The sequence below is a fragment of the Oryza sativa genome, chromosome 8, assembly GCF_034140825.1.
Source record: "Oryza sativa Japonica Group chromosome 8, ASM3414082v1".
NCBI lineage: Eukaryota > Viridiplantae > Streptophyta > Magnoliopsida > Poales > Poaceae > Oryza > Oryza sativa.
The window spans coordinates 27,155,914-27,174,086 of NC_089042.1; the positions used below are offsets into that span (position 1 = coordinate 27,155,914).

The 18,173-nt window shown below is 38.8% G+C and overlaps 1 protein-coding gene across 1 annotated transcript; it reads left to right on the plus strand.

Moving 5' to 3' along the window:
• Positions 1–7,598: 7,598 nt before the first annotated feature.
• On the plus strand, positions 7,599–18,007 carry LOC107276609 (disease resistance protein RPM1). Its single transcript, XM_066303797.1, has 3 exons — positions 7,599–8,706; positions 10,918–11,712; positions 16,014–18,007. The coding sequence occupies exons 1-3, from the start codon at positions 7,639–7,641 to the stop codon at positions 17,904–17,906; spliced, it is 3,756 nt and encodes a 1,251-aa protein (XP_066159894.1). The 5' UTR covers positions 7,599–7,638; the 3' UTR covers positions 17,907–18,007.
• The last annotated feature ends 166 nt before the right edge of the window (positions 18,008–18,173 follow it).

Here is an 18,173-nt window from a genome sequence, read left to right on the forward strand (position 1 = left end):
TTATCGGCCATGAGACACCTCCCTTTATCAGCCAACCACTTAAAGAATTTCACTTTGGAAGGCAGTCTAGTGTGCCAAATCAGACTGCAGCATCTCGCTTCTGTATTCACCATGAAGAACAGGTCGTAAGCCGAAGCAGGGGTGAACCTCCCATTTACAGCCCACTTCTACATTGTCTCATCCTCCTCTCCCCCTTGCAGCTGCACCTCCTGGACCGCATCCCAAATCTGAAAATACTCTCCCGAAGAGTTTCAATTCACTTGTCATAACGATGACTTCGGAAATCAGGAAGCATTCGTGTTGGGTGGAGTTTAAGGCTAGAGCTTGATTTGCATAGTAGGTCGCTATTCCTTATACTGCGTAAGGTGGTTTCTTTTGGTAGGGGGTCCTTACAATATGTAATTGCAAGACTGGTTTGAGTTTAGGATTGGGGTTTCTTTCCCTTCATGATGTTTTTCTCTTTGCTTCATGAAATAATAATAAGCAGTTCTCTTGCCCATTCATGAAAAAAAAATATTTATCTACAATTCCCACTAACTATACGAAATAAGAGATTAAGGCTAAACATCAAATTTCCATACTAATCTCATCATCAATTTCTCTCAACTAAACTCTCGTTATTTTTCTCCCAAGTGGCCAAGCACGTGAACAGGATTATTACTGCGGATGCACGATGACACAAACGAACGATCTTTTTAGAAAAAAAAAGGCAAAATCACAAGTTCACACCACCGTGTTTAGCACTTTGACCATCCGTCTTATTTGAAAATTTTATGAAAAATATTTTAAAAAATAGTCACACATAAAGTACTATTTATGTTTTATCATCTAATAACAATAAAAATACTAATCATAATCTTTTTTTAAATAGAACGAACGGTCAAACGTTGCACATGAACAGTGCTAAAACTGTACTTATTTTGGGACGGAGGGAGTATGAGAGACGGCTCATTTATCAACATAAAACCTACCTAACATCTGAGACATCGTGCACGAGCACGAGATGCGAAGCAAACCAACCATTGCGACTCTAGATCTGACATTAACATACATATATAAACAAACCGAATGGCCATATGAGAGCACCTCGTTTGACTACCAGAAGCGCACTGACCAAAACCCCTCCAATATGAAACCCCGTACATGATGAAACGCAACCGGAGCAGCAGATGGAGTCGATTCAGATCCCAGCGAAACCAAAAATTGAGAATCAGGAATACCAGGCTGAGGCGAGGGGACGGGGACGGGGCATCTGGTGGGGCGGCCAGCCAGGGAGCGTGTACCTACGTACGCACGCACGGCAAGACCGGGACGGGCGGCCGCCGCCAAGCACGGGCCGTTCCCCACGGCCACGGCTGGCTAGTTTATTACTTTGCCTGTGTTCTTCTGGGAAACTATTTTAAAAGTTTGAGTGGATGTCCACCCGTTTATTACATGTCATCTAAATGGTTATAAAAAAATTTAAAAAATATAAATAAGATAGAATCAATATGTAATGTATCAATCCACAAATATGTAAGTTAAAATTCAACGTCTACATGCTGTAAAAAAATAACTCAAATTACTATATGTATATTTACAGATAAATTTGTTATTTTTGTTACAACTTGTAGAAGTTGAATTTTAACTTGCATGTTTGTGGAATGATATATTACATATTGATCTATCCTGTCAATTTTTTTGAAAATTTTTCGCAACCATCTAGTTGACATGCAATAAACGGGTGGACGTCCACTCGAGCTATTAGAATCCATCTCCCTGTTCTTCACCCTTCTTTTCTAACTCACTTCCCTCTTTTTTTCAAGGGCACATTTTTTAAACAGTTAAACGGTGTGTATTTTATAAAAAAATTATAGGAAAATTGTTTTAAAAGATCATATTAATCTATTTTTTAATTTTTTAGCTAATACTTAATTGATCACGCGTTAATAGGTAACACCGTTTTTCATGCAGAACTCAACCTTTGTCACCAAATTTGGCTAAAACAACAAAACTAAATACTCTCACCATCCCTAAAAAGGATTATATTCTATGCACATAAGTTTTTCATGTATACTTCATGCACATCAACTAATCTTACCATCTTAAGTAATTTATTTACTGTGGGAAATTGAATTAAATTGAAAATGTATGGTAAATTGAAAATGAATTAAATTACCGACCAATGTTTTGTGTATGAGCGTCTTCTCTCTTACCGACTTCGATCAGTCAGTTTGTAGAGTCATACACTCTCCCTAGCCCCCAGCCTTGTCGTCGGAGAATCGTTCTCAGAGAATAAGGCTCTTGGACCCTTGACCTGCCTTGGTTGAATAAGCACTGATCCTAGCCCCCAGCCGTGAAGTTGGAAAGTCCATTTCTGATTACACGGCTTGGTTAATACGCACGGCGAGAACTCTTACACGACCAGATCTTACATGGTCTTTTGTCTCTGAAGGATCCGACAAGGCCTTATCGGCTCTGGGCGTCCCCAGCCGAAGATCCCTTAGGTTCCTCAGAGGCCTTGTCAAGACGGCGTAAAGGGACAGTAGGATAGGTTTCAACGCTAGGTGTCGTCGTGGTAAGGGATCTCTGGTAAAACACTTGGCGATATTGTGTACCTGCTATCAACTTTGTTGAAATAGAGGTATTAGGAGAGTCGCTATACCGCTGGTCGAAGACCAGGCAGTAGTCGTAACTCGACCATTTAAAGTGGAAATAGTGGAAGAAACGCTACATCGCTGGTCGAGGACCAGGCAGTAGTCGTAACTCAACCACTTAAAGTGGAAGCAGTGGGAGAAACGCTACATCGCTGGTCGAGGACCAGGCAGTAGTCGTAACTCAACCACTTAAAGTGGAAGCGGTGGGAGAGACGCTACATCGCTGGTCGAGGACCAGGCAGTAGTCGTAACTCGACCACTTAAAGTGGAAGCGGTGGGAGAAATGCTACATCGCTGGTCGAGGATCAGGCAGTAGTCGTAACTCGACCACTTAAAGTGAAAGTAGTGGGCGAAACGCTACATTGCTGGTTGAGGACTAGGTAGTAGTCGTAACTCGACCACTAGAAGCAAATGTACGGGAGATCACTATGATCAACTGGTTGAGAACCGGTGAGTAGGTGTCTCTCGATCATTTGGAGTCGTGGTACAAGGACCGCTACGCTGTCGGTCGAAGACCAGTCGCAGCTGTTCGTCAACCATCTGAAGTCATGGTGCAAGGACTGCTACGCTGCCGTAGTCGTACCTCGACCATCTGAAGTTAAGGTGCGAGAGATTGCTACGTACTAGTGCGAGAACTAGTGAGCGAGTAGAATTATCTCTCGAACACCAATGGAAGTTGCGGTGCGAGAGATTACTACGTCCTGGTGCGAGAACCAGCGAGTGAGTAGAATTATCTCTCGGACACCAATGGAAGTTGTGGTGCGAGAGATTACTGCGTCCTGGTGCGAGAACCAGCGAGCGAGTAGAATTATCTCTCGGACACCAATGGAGGTGCTAGAGTTAGTTTATTACATGTGCGTCTCATGTGGCCAGCATGACTTACACACCCAACTTGTAGCATATTCGGATATCCGATCACAATCATGTCGGGTGATCAAGCCGACGGCGTTCGCGAGGAATTATCTGTTAACAACCTTTTCTCGAGTAGTCCAGCCATGGCCGGTGCTATGAGATAGGTCGTCGGTCTTCGTTGGTAGGTTGGGTACGATAACTCTGCATTTGTCGAGAATGTTTTCGATAATGGAGTGTACTCGACCACAACCTACTCGAGTGCTCAATTGTTCCTAAAAGATATTTTCTAGAAGGCAAGACATATAGCAGAGAATATCGAGTATGTAATCAAAAAACTGCATGTAGCTTCTAGTATTATCAGGATATAACGAGCAGATGTAATTATCAGGCATTATGTAAACCGTAAACAAGCATGATTTATACAGAAGAAAATAGAGCGAGCCCCCAGCGTTAGACCGTAGTCGATTTAACATCGGGGACACTCGTGCAAAAGATATTGTATAAAAAACATGCTCTAGGTAAACATAATAAATCATGGATCTGACAATGCTGTATGATCTGAATGATAGGTACGGTAAATTGTATATAAAATATTGTGTACCTGTGTAGATATATGCCGGATATATCTACGGAATTAGTAGATTAATTGAATTAATTAATCTACTAATTACCTTGATTAGCCTTGGTAGCTGGTCTGGATTGTTTTTTCTGGACGCATAATACAGGCACGTACAGGTGGCCCACTGACATACGTACATATGTACCTAAGGTAAAATAGCCTTCGGTACATTGTAAGTGTTACTGTATGTGCATGGGTCCCACGGTATGCATGTATAATATACATGTAGATGGCAATGCAGTCGGCCGGCTGCTTGGTTGGCAGGTCTGACGACGGGTAATTGACTCCGATCTGATGTAGGCCGATGTATCTGAATCTGATGAGGACACCTCGTCGATTCTCAGAATAGGCTAATCGTCAGACTGATCTCGGATGTCGTCAATGCCCGATGATGATAATTCGTCTAACTTTTTGGCGGCGGATGTCGGTTCAGAGGTAGTTGATTCGGGCAAGGCCTCACGGTTGACAACTTTGAACCGATACCCTCCACGGCGATGACGTCTTGAAGGTTGGTCGATCTCGAGAGATCGAATTGTTGACGACGATGGTCCCGATCTCGTCGGGGGACGTACTCTGGCGGGGTTGGAGCTCCCGGGTCCGAAGTCGTCAAGTAGCTTGTTATTGGAGAATCCATCTTTTGAAACCCATCTCGTCGAAATTCTGGTATTTGCATAGTATGGGGACCGTCGGTGCTAGGATATACGCGAGACTGAGGTAAAAGAGATGGGGACGAGGATTTTTATACAGGTTCGGGCCCCTGAGTTGTCAGGTAATAACCCTACATCCTGTTGGCCGGAGCTGGAGTTGCTTTTATTCACCATAATCACACCAGTACAATATGTGGGGTAGCCTATCTAACTGTTGTCGACATGACGGTCTGAAGGTCTGACTCGTAGTCGACAACAGGGTAGCCTTGCTCCTCGAATCCGTGTCCGGCGAGATCAGAAATAGCGCTTTCGTCTCTCCTGACGGCATCCGGAGAAACCGTAGGGGAATAGCCATGCCTATCCCTGAAGTCGATATCCGGCGGCTTGTCTTGGCGTATGTTGGCTTGTATGTTGTCCCATATATTGTGTTGGTTGTTGATTGAGGTGGTCGTCGATTGTCTCGTGTCAATCGTGTTGATCATGTTGATCGTCTCTGGATTCCCCCCTCTCCTCCTAGGGGGTCTTGTATTTATACCCATAGGTGTCCCCTTGTCCAAGTAGAACTAGGGAAACCAATATAGATACAATCCGAGTAGTCCTTGTCGTTTCCATGTAGAACTCTGATTGTCTTTCCTTATCCGGAACTCCCTCCATATTCGAAGTCAGTTTCCGTATAAGACATGGTATGTGGTGGGTCCTGCCGAGATGTAGTCGACTATCATTAGATATGTGGTATCCATAACCCTGACAGTATTATCCTAATAAAGTAGTAATTTATTTACTAAAAGAAGGGCTAAGAACAACGTAAGAGTAATTCATTTCACTACAAGAGAATTGAACTATCGCCACCAATTTATTACAACAAAAAATAATTCGTGGCAATATATTATACTATCACAATGATATTTTTTCTGTGGCAAATAACTATACTTTGTTGCAACGATTTACAATCATTGTTTTGTTCAGTATTTTTGTTGCAATAGGAAATGAGCTATCGCCACAAAAAAACATTACTATTGCAAAAAAACATGTTCTATCGCCACACATTTAATTTTTGTGGCAATTTGCACAGTACATGGTACTTTTCACTATTTTCTATTGCCATGATCAATAAATTCGTTGCAATAAAAAATTTATCATCTCATAATTTGACTTATTCTTTTCATATGGACACGGATTAGGACAAATTTTATATGAAATTTATAGCTCTCGATGAGATCTACAACTTAAATTTTTCATTTGAAATATTTTAAATACTCAAATACATGATTCAAATCTCAGTTAGGTAGTCTCAAATGAAATTGTATGTATTTTTAAACAAAATTGATGCGTATGTGAGTTGGTCATGGAGAGCGTGCATGAGGGAGAGATCTTGGGTTTGAATCCTGGACATGACAAGATATCAAAAGAAGACAAGATATCAAAAGAAAATAATTAGGATGATAAGTTAATATGAAAACATTTAGTTTGCTACGTATAACTAATGCCACACATGGAATGGTAGCAATAGTTATTTATTGCAACCATGTGAAGTGTTGCAATATATATTTTTTGCCACATCCATTTTATGGCAATATCAAATTTTATTACAACTAAATAAAAATCGTTGCAATAACCTATTACCACGCTATTTATTACCACAGCTAGCAACGATTTTAAGATTGTGGCAACATTGATCTATTGCCACAATTTTAGTATTGATGCTACTATTTTTTTCGTGGCGATAAATTATTTTTCTAGTAGTGTTTATTGCGAGAACGAACATGGGAGTAATATTTTTACTTATAGTGTACTATGTCACATATAAATAGTTAGTAATCATTTTACTGGACATTTATTTTGAAAAGGTGCGGGATGAGTACAAGATCCGATTTCTACGCATAGTAATTTTATTACTTATAGTGTTCTGTGTCATATAAAAAGGCTTAGTAATCATTTTGCTAGATGATTATTTTGTAAATTGCCCCATTTTGGAGGCATTTGTAAATTTGCCACTGGTTTTTTTAATATTGCAAGAATACCACTCGAATAAAAGTTCTAGTGGTATTTTTACAATATTCTAGTGATAGTTTTGCAATAACGATTCAAAGTAGTGGTAAATTTTGTAATTGCCCCATTTTGAAAAGGTGTGGAGGTGGGGGGAGGGAGCGTGGGTGGGGGGTGGGGATGGACTGTATGTGAGGGGAGCGTTTTAGTTATAGTGCATCCTGGTTGCGGTTTAACGCATTCCTATATATAGAGAGATATATTAGCCTCACCCTTAAATCCTTTCTTTTTTATTCTTTTTTTTTTTTGCTTTGGTTACGTATAGTATCTTCGGGTTATAAGCTGTTGCTGTAAAGTTATCTTTCAAGCAGGCCCCAAAGGATAGCCCTTTTTTAGTAAATTTATAATGCCACTTCAATAAAGTAATTTTAGAAAATTAATTAAAAGAAAGACATGAAAAAATCCTTTTTTTTCTTTTTCATCATTGCTTGAATGGTTGATTAGAGACTGTATATCTCATCGACCAATGTGAAATAGAGTATATTTTTATCACGATTGGAATCTGGATGAAGTTGGGGCGGTTAAAATAATATTAGGTCTTCTACTATGCAACTTAGGTATCTGTTCCACACTGTTTTGAAAGATCGACAGAAAAGAATTAGTTATGTTAGGACTGAGCACATGTCGACCCACTAGTTTAAATGACTGATCAAGTCTTCTTTCAAAACCAATTTGTTAGGACTTGGGTACATATTTATGTACATCCCTGTCAAGTCTTGATAAAGATTGTCAGCTTGCTTTGTCTTGCAGCTGAGCTCCTCCTTTTAATCCCTCGTTGGCTTCCGGATCAGCACCAGCTATTCATTGTAGCACACCCACAAACCCAGGAGAGGTAGCAATGGAAGCAACGGTGGTGAGCGTGGGGAAGTCGGTGCTGGACGGAGCGCTAAGCTATGCCAAATCCGCCATCGCGGAGGAGGTAACTCTGCAGCTCGGCGTCCAGCAAGACCAGGGCTTCATCAAGGACGAGCTTGAGATGATGCTGTCTTTCCTGCGTGCTGCAGACAAAGAGCAGGGACACAATGAGGTGTTCCAGACTTGGGTGAAGCAGGTCCGTGACGTCGCCTACGACGTCGAGGACTGCCTCCAAGACTACGTTGTCCGGTTGGAGAAACCGTCCTGGTGGCGAAGGCGCCTCTCCTGCACGACACTGCGGGAGAGGCATCGCATCGCCACCGTGATGAAGGAGATGAGAGGCAAGGTTGAGGATGTCAGCCTGAGAAACTCGCGGTACAAACTGCTTGGTGGCCCTGCAGCTGCCTCAGAGCCTTCTCCCCTTACGGCTGCTGAGCTGCAGTCCACCACCTTCGATGACATTGAGGCTACGCGTGTCGCCAAGCAGCAAGAAAAGGTGGACCTCGTGGATCTCATTACTAAGGACGGCGATGGCCTTCAAGAAATTGCAGTGTGGGGAACAAGTGGTGCTACTGGAGTGGCTTCCGTCGTATGGGTGGCTTATCAAAAGGTGAAGGACAGATTTCCGGAATGCCATGCTTGGGTAAAAGTGATGCATCCCTTCGATGCCAAGGAGTTCATTGGGAGCTTGGTGAGGCAGTTTAAAGCAAACTCCCATGAGGGGACTAGCAACACACCACAAGGAACACCTTCTGGGGTGTCGGCTCTGAACGAGATGGAAGCAAAAGATTATAACTTGCTTGACGACTTCTGTAAATATGTGGCTAACAAGAAATATTTGATTGCCCTTAATGGCCTGTGTAACATAGAAGAGTGGGACTGGATAAAAACCTATCTTCCAAACAAACATAATGGCAGCCGAATCCTGGTGTGCACGCCGCAAGCTGAAGTTGCAATCTGTTGGAAAAACAAGGATGGGTACAAGGTGTCTGAAATTCGACAGGAAGGGTCATTCGTCACACCTCTTTACGTCTTCTACGAGGAAGTAAAGGTTAGTATTACTATCTATATTTATATTGTCATGTATAGTTTTCACTATAAAATGTTATTTTTTAGAAACCAGCTGCTAGTTCACTGTATTACCCAACGAGGTTTTTTTTTTTCAAAATGACTACGAATCAGATGCTCAAATTTTCCCCAAAAATCGGTCATTGTTTCACCCCTTATAGAAGAATGTTTCAACGCTTAGTAAAAGAATGTTTCAACTCTTAAAAGGAGTGAAACACAATTGAATTACCAAATGAAACAATTTGCTTCAGCATAAGAAACAAATGATATTAAGCCAAAGCATTTCCGGGTTTTTTTTCTTGTGCTTTCCCCGTGACCGTGCCCGAGGCACTCCCTCGAACGAGCCTACATGTGGCTTATCCCACACAAAGAGTCTGCTAACAGGGCCACACACTAGCTGGCGTGGCTAGGCCACACACTTGCTAATCAGTTTGGGCTAGTGTAATGTCCTTGAAAACGGTTTTAGGCCCAACTCGTTTAGTTAGACCACACCTAGACTTTAACTCTCCCCCGCATCACGCAAAAAGTTCGAATTGAGAGTTAGGACCAGATGGAGGTAGATATGTACTAAGGGCAGGTACAATAGCACAAACATATTTTAAAGAGATAAATAAGGAGAGAGAAGAGCAGCGGGCTACATATTTGTAGCCATCTGTAGCACGGACTCCAAGACACAGTGTTTGTGTGACAGGTGGGACCAGGTATTAATAGTGTAGTATGCAACTATTGTATGAATTAGCTATTAGATTGGCTATAGATTAATTGGAGCTAGTAGTTGGCTATACTATTAAACTTGCTCTGATTGGATGCATATCTATAATATTTCATATTTTCTAACATGTATATCATTTGAACACGCCCGCTGGCAAACCTGTTAATTTCCTTTTGTGTCTCTGGCTCTGTGCTAATTGTATCTGTTCATCATGGTTATACACAATTACACATTAGAACATGGTACTAATGCTCATCACTGCAAATTAAGATAAATGCATTGTTCACAGAAACAACAGTTTTACCTAATTGTTGCTTGTATATATTCAGGACTCTCCAACCGAACAAACTGACAAGACAAAGTCCAGCTCAAACGCCACTGCTAGTACAGAGGGTCGAAAAAGCCCACCTGTGCCTAACGAACGCAAGGATCCAGAGTCCCAAGTTATTGATCTAATATCCAAAGGTGGGCAGGTGATCGCTGTTTGGGGAATGGAAAATGATGGTGTCAGAAGGACTGCTCTTGTGAGGAAAGTGTATGAGCGCTCTGTTGACAGATTTCTGAGGCATGCTTGGTTTGGCATGACGTCTCAATTCAATCATGATGAGCTCGTTATGGAGTTGGCTCGCCAGTTGAATCCAGATAACTGCGAAGACACTTGCCTCAAAAAAAAAGAAGACAGTCAAGACACAGAAGGCTCTACTCATCGTAAGCAGCAAGAAGATGGACAGAACAGTAGTAATAAATCAAAAAGGGGAACCACCGAGTCGACAAGGAACTCATTGACCACGATTTTATCGGGGCACAAATGCCTCCTTGTTTTCGACAAAATATCTTCAAATGCAGAATGGGACTCCATAAGGAAGAGCCTTCCCATTGAGAGCAATGCAGATAGCCGGATCATAGTCACAACAAAGGATTCCAATGTTGCCATATACTGTTCTGGGGAAAAGCAGTACACGTACAACTACAAGCTAGGAAGCCAAAATGATGGAACTGCGGTATATATGCTCTACTCAAACCCTAGTCAAAATAGGAGTGTACTACTGTAATTGTACCCTCCATGTCTCCAACCAAACTAGGAGTACCATTTCTTATTTCTGAATTGGAGTGCACTCAACTATAAAAGAATCTTAATTTTGAAACAATAATCCAGATCTATAGGTGCTATACAGTAGTAAATAAAGTCATTAAACTTCATTTACCTTTGGAAGTACCCCCTTAGTCTCATAATATCGCAGCTTTTAGCTTTTAAAATTTGTTCCAGAATATAATAATTTCTTCACCAACACTCTATGCTTAACCAATAACAATATTCGCTCATTTAATTTTCCCACCTACTTTATTTTTTCAGTCAATCACAATATTTTCATATTTAATTTCACATACTTTTCTCAACAATTGTGTCTAATCCTAAATATTTTAGGGACGGTGGTAGTATATCGCTAACCTTATTGCCTGTTGACCCTTTTTTTTTCCCAGGTGGGCTCTGAGTGGGTTGGTCTAGATTCCAATGAGATAAATTCAGAGACCAAGCCTAGCATGGCCAGTTCCTCTACTGGCGGTGACAACCACCCTGAGGGCCTGCGTGAAAGCAGTTCACCCTCTCTCAACAAAGATCCTAATGCGGCCGTGAAGAAACTCACACGCTGCACGGCAATGGTACCCAAACGCAGCAGGACAGTGGTAGCCGCTGAGGAAGCTCAGCTCATGATTGGTAGAAGAAATGAAAAGGATAAACTTATCAAAATGCTTGATTCTGGTTGTGATGCGAAACATCGAGTGATTTCGGTGATTTCGGTGTGGGGAATGGGTGGAATTGGCAAAACCACTCTCGTCAAAAGCATCTATCAGAGCTCCGAGCTTGAGAAGCTTGGGTTTGAGAGGCGTGCTTGGGTACCTGTATCGCGTCCATTCCGACGTATCGAGCTCCTTAGGATCTTGGCTCAGCGGTTGGTTAAAGATTCCCCCGGAAAGAAGGTAGAATCTACACCAGGACTTGCAAGGAGTGGTTTAAGCATGATGGGATCTAAAGAATTAATTGACAAGTTGAAGCAAGATTTAACAGGGAAGAAGTACCTCATTGTCCTTGATGACCTATCGACTACTACTGAGTGGGATTTCATAAAAACAATTTTTCCTGAAAACAGTTCTAGCCGCATCATTGTCACCACAAGACCTAAATTGGTTGCCCAACATTGCTCCGAGGAAGAAGAGTACATGCACAGAATCGGAGATCTAAAAGATAAAGATGCTCTTGATCTATTCTTAGATAAGGTACATGTTCCCACCTGTATAATGACTTATTTTTATCTTTTGAGTTCATGCTCTGTACAACTTATATATGCATCTCACAACATACTGTCGAGTTGAAAAGATTGTGCTTGTGCATCAATGGTAATAATAAGTGAGTAACCATATACGCCACTACATTTTCTTCCCTTCCAATCACAAATAAGTGATGCTTTGAAACACGTGAAAATCAATGTTTTCAAAATTTGACCATTAATATTGCTATGAATATTTGCTTTGATTCAACTTTTGAAAAACTTATCTTTAAAATAGTTTAAAAATATTACCACTTTGCTATATTATTTTATACTCCATCCCAAAGAGAATGCAACTCTAGCATTCAAATTTTGTCAAAAATATATATATTCTGGAGTAATACTTTCCCCTTCAATCACCACTCATTCAGATTTCTCCCCATTTTATCTCTGACCAACCGCCCACCACCGATCATCTCTAATTTAATGAGGGCATCTTAGGTCATGTTCCTTTTCTTTTAATTTATCTTCTGAATGTTATATTTTTGGGACGGGAGTAGATTTTATATAAGTAATTACTAATAACATGCTTGTACTAATGACCATGTCATTGTCTAAAAAATCACTTATTTGTGACTGGAAGGAGTAGTTTGATTGTACATCAATGATAACTGAATAATCATATATATGTCCTTACGTTTTGCAGTTTGTCCAGGCAATTTTTTTTTTATTTTTTAAAAACAATATTTTAAAATTAGACATGGCATACATTCAGTGTACAGTAAAATTTCACATAATAATTTGGTTGAATTTTTATGTATTTTGTAAGTAAATTTTTTTGTTAAGAGATGATAATAATTTAGTCTACACATGCAAATCTCAAATATATTTTTGCACTGCCCTAAAAAATATATATATATATATATTTTGAACTCAATTAATTAACATTTTTCCAATCTACCACTAAATGAATACCATGTTGAAGTTCAACTACAAATCATTTATGCATGCATGTATGTATGTCTGTTTACATATTTCAATAAAGCAATTGTTGATGCTGATCTTCATATTAATGTGTAGCACCTAGTTTAACATAGATATGATTCGCTAAATCTGAACTATGATTTTAGTTCTTAATATATTTATTTGGTAATTACAAGGTAATTACAACAATATTATATACTCTTTATGAATTTAACTTTTTTTTCAAATTTATCTTAACATTTATGTTTAAACCAACATCCACGATTACTTGCTAGTACTAAATTAATTGTACCAACAAATAGTTATCTAACATGGAAGTTAGTTTTGTTTTTTCTCAAAACTTTGGTCATAGTTCTAACAAATATATGTTTTTTCCAAGTTTGTATTTAAACTACCTATTATTGATGTTTTGTGTAATTCCAGTTCTACTTTTTTTAAAAAAAATAAATACTTTGTCTTCCTATGAGAGCGGATACAATTCTATCAGCCAAAAATTGGTGTGTGCCTAAAGGATTTATCTGTGGGTTTAGTAAGAAATGTATGTGTAACGGAAATATGATTAACATGGCTTGTATCCATATCATATTTATATCTATGCTAATTGGGTACACCGAAAAAATTCTTGTGTTAATTGGATAATATTCAATAAATCTGCCACCTATCAAAGTAGGACCAAACTATAGAATATATAAAAAGAAAAGCCAGCATCGATTACATCCAGGGTTTGCAATTTCAACAATTTTCGTGAAATTTCTAGATTTTGAGCTGGTTCAGAAGGAGATTTTGAATTGAAATTCAAATGGTTATGAAAACAAGTGAATTGAAAATACTAAAAAAAATCCTATAAATTATATGGTATTATTAACAAATATTGAATCACTTGTCTATTTGAACCTAAGAATGAGCTATATAGTTTTAAAAAAAGGCACAAAGGACCAAAGAGCCCATAAAGGATCAGCCATTTAACTGAAATTGAGGGGATATACTCCTCCATCCGTTATAATATGTTGGTATTATCAATTTTTCTAAAACAATATTGAATTTACATATATTGAACCTCAATCATACAACCAATATTGTATAAAAAAGGCACAATAGGCCGAAATTCCATAAATGTTGGGCCCGTTTAACCAACACAGAGGGATATATATTTATCCACACCTTTCATACATTTTATCGGATATTTTTGCACTATTTTTATAAATTCTGAACATTTTTCTCTATTTCCCATTTCCAAATAATCGAGAGACTTTTGCATACAACTGATATGCTTCCGAACTTTTTCAATCAATTTTCCCTTTCATTTTTGCTAGGAAAAAAAACTAAATTTCAATTTGGCCAATCAAAATTCAACGCTTTTCAATCAAATTCGATCATCTTCCAACAAATTTCACCCTCCAACTTCAATCTTCTGTTTTTGAAATTCTCTCGATTTTTTTTATTTTCACTATTTCGATGATACTCACCCTTCGGTGTTCAATTGAAAGTGTAACCTCTGGTTACAACTTTCTAATTATCAATTTTAAGTTTCGGAACTAAATTAATAAGTTACGAAATTGTGAGTCCAAGAGAGGTAAAACCTCATAGTTATTTATTCTAGATTCTTGAATTATTAAATCTTGAAAACTTTGCATCGTCATTCCTAATATATAAACTAGGTTAAACTATACGCGTTGCTTCAGAAGTTTAATATGATAATAACAAGTAAAAATAATGTGTAAAATAGCTAGACGACATAAACTTATATAAGTTGATGTGCTTTATGATAATTTAAATAGTATATAGAATGATGATCCAAATATAAAAGTAAGGTGATGTGGCTTTATGAGAGAAGAAAAAGAGGAAGATAATTTAGACAATATATTAATCATCTAAGAGCTAGAAACAATTGAGGTGATATGGCTTGATGAGAGAAGAAAAAGAGGGAGATAATTTGTACCATAGATTAATCATCTAAGGTCTAGAAACAATTGAGGTGATATGGCTTAATCAGAGAAGAGAGAAATGATATTAGGTAAATGAGGATGAACTATATAGGTACATAGCATATTATAAAAATAATGGAGATATATATATTAAAATATTATGTGAATTATGTGGGATGATGATTTAACATGCTGGTATTTTAAAGCTCTAAAATTCAATAAATTATAGATAATATAGCATGGTTGCGTGAATTTAAGATATAATAATTGTTAGTAGATGATGATATTGCATATTTGCAAATTGAGTTATGGATATGGTGGGTTGTAACTTTATAGAAAGGTAGGATTAATTTATCAACAAACAATAATTAATGCTTCAAACCAAGGACAACTTCAAATTTATATTTATTGATTATGATCCCTCATTAGATAGAAATTACTAAGTATTTATTTTGAATTTCAAGAATTATTAAAGTAAGAAAATACTAAAACTCAGATTTCATGATGAGTGAAAATTTGTGCTTATTACTTTAGTACTTAATTAGTCATGAAAAACTACAAGTAAGACTCCAAAACAGGTACAACTTTCTAATATACTCCTTCCTCGCATAAATATTTATTGTTTAGTACACTATTTGGTCAAACTTTCGAACAAAATTTTGAAAGTTTGACCATCATTAACATCACAAATGCTTAGTTTATAAGGATAAAATAAATGTACGCATAGATTTGTCTTTAAACATACCGTCATTATATGGTAATCTTATTTGATTTCATCAGCTTGATCTAATTAAAATTGATGGTCAATATTTGACCAAATCTTGTTCTAAAGAACAAATATATATGACTAGAGGGAGTATGTTAGTGATTTTTGAAACTATTTAATCAAGGAAAAACTACAAATTAGGATTCATGACAAGTTTAGCTTTTATTTATTAATTATTAGTTATATATTTTGGAATTATTAGATTGAGAAAAATAATAAATAAAATGTTCTGGTTAATTATATATAATAATATAATAATTATTGAGTTTAAATATCATCTTTTTGGCCTACGTTGTTTGAGTTCAAGCAATTGGACAACAAAATTTGGCTTCTTCCATCGAGTTAGGGTGCCCAATACTGCTTGGTTAACCTCTTTATACGAATCCTTGGTTTATTAATGGCCGATGGCTCTCTTAAATATGATCCTTGGTTTTAATCCTTGAGCATCATCCGTAGTTTAGAATTCTTATATTTTCCCCTTTAAAGATTACAATAAAATCTTCTGGTAGTTAACTAAGATTTCAGATTTTCAACTGGGGCTTTATTAAAAAAAAGATGAACCAGTAAAAGTTTCTTGTGCGAGAAAGAGAGATCTTCATATATTGTGTTTAACTTGTTAAGTGACATTAATGGCAGGTATGTAAGAAAGGGGATGAATCTGAATTGAAGCCTGACATGATGGACATCCTCAAGAAAAACCCTGACATGATAGCAGAAGCAGAACTCATTGTAAAGAAGTGTGGCCGGCTTCCCCTTGCCATTGTGGCGGTGGGTGGTTTTCTGTCCACAAGACCCCCAAACATTAGGGAATGGAGAAAATTCAGTGACCATATCAGTACAGAATTGGATGAGAACCCAAGTCTCGAGATGATAAAGAAAATACTTATCTCAAGCTATGAGGGTTTATCATACCACCTTAAGTCTTGCTTTTTGTATCTGTCGATTTTCCCTGAAGACCATGACATCAGGTATGGACGGTTATTGAGGCGGTGGATTGCAGAGGGTTACTCAAGAGCAAAGAGAAACAATAATGCTGAGAAAGAAGCGGAGGAACAGTTTACAGCCCTTCTCAACAAGAGCATGATCCAACAGTCAAGAACAGTTACCACCGGGAAGACAGGTTTCTGCCAAGTCCACGATCTGATGCGTGAAATCAGCATTGCAAAGTCTGAAGAAGAAAATCTTGTTCTTGTTCTAGATGAACACAGCATCTCGAGCTCTAAAGATAAAGTACGACACCTTGTTATAAGCCAGAGTTGGAGCAGAGAACAGAAGAAGAACAATGATATGCAAAATATAGTGGATGTCTCGCATATACGATCTCTGACAGTCTTTGGGGAGTGGAAATCATTTTTCCTTTCTAAGAAGATGAGGATGCTTCGGGTACTTGATTTAGAAGACACAGATGGTCTTGAGGATCATGACATTGTGCCAATTGGAAAGCTTCATCATTTAAAGTACTTGTCTCTAAGAGGATCTGCAACAATCCTCAATCTTCCAAGTTCCTTTGGTAATCTGTTGAACCTGGAGACACTAGATATCAGGGGAACATGGGTTACAAAGTTGCCAGCAACCATTGGTAGGTTACAAAACTTGAAATACCTCCATGCTGGCATGCCACCAGATGATGAGGATGACACCAGAAGCTGGGTTCCGACTCCGCCATCGGCAATTTTAGAGGCATTTCGTGAGTACTGGACAAACCAAGAAGAGGTTGGGATGGGAATCAAGTTATTTGTATCAGTACTCATGTTTTTGATCAGTGGTTGGTTGAGAAATATGGATCTGTTTGGTGTTAAAGTGCCAAGACGAATTGGACGATTGAGGTCCATTCACACACTGAGCGTCGTCAACATTTCACGGGGAAAGGCCATGCTGAAGAACCTCAAAAAGCTTACCCAATTGCGAAAGCTAGGCGTAACTGGCATTAACAAGAATAACTGCGAAGAACTCTGTTCTGTCATCGTCAAACATGGATGCTTACAATCCTTATTACTTCGGGCGGAGGGTAAGGATGGGTTAGAAGGTTGTTTGGATGGCTTGTCCCCCCCTCCAAAAGACCTTGAGAGCCTCCAGTTGTATGGAAATCTGGTGAAATTACCCGAATGGGTTAAGGAGCTTGAAAATCTACAAAAATTGAGCCTTCGGAGCACGAATCTGGAGGCGGATGCTACCATGCAAGTGCTCGGAGGCCTACCAATGCTCGACATTCTACGTCTCCAGGACAAGGCGTGCAAGGAGAATGAACTACGTTTCCATCCCGATTGTTTCACAAATCTGAGGGCACTGGAGCTTATTTCGTGGGGTAGCCTCAAATCAGTGATATTTGAAGAAGGAGCGACCCCTAAACTTGAGGTGCTACTGGTGGACCATTGTTCGTCCATAGACGAAGCTGGGTTTCCTGGGATAGAAAATCTTGCAACACTGAAGGAAGTTTCGCTCCAGGGTTACTACTACACTGAATTCAAGAAAAAACTACAGCAGCAACTTAACATGATCGAGCCCAGACCAAATCTAAGGATTCTGTAATACAAAACTGTACTCCCCCTTACAATCTATTCACACTATGTAATGAACCTTGTCCGTTCCCTTTCACCCTTTCAATGCAATGACAAAATTCAGGTGGGGAATCCCCCCCCCCCCCCCGGGTGATTTGGGCTGTGTTTAGTTGGATCCAAAGTTTGGATTTTGGTTGAAATTGGAGATGATGTGACTGAAAAGTTGTGTGTGTATGACAGGTTGATGTGATGGAAAAGGACTGAAGTTTGGATCCAAACTTTGGATCTAAACACAGCC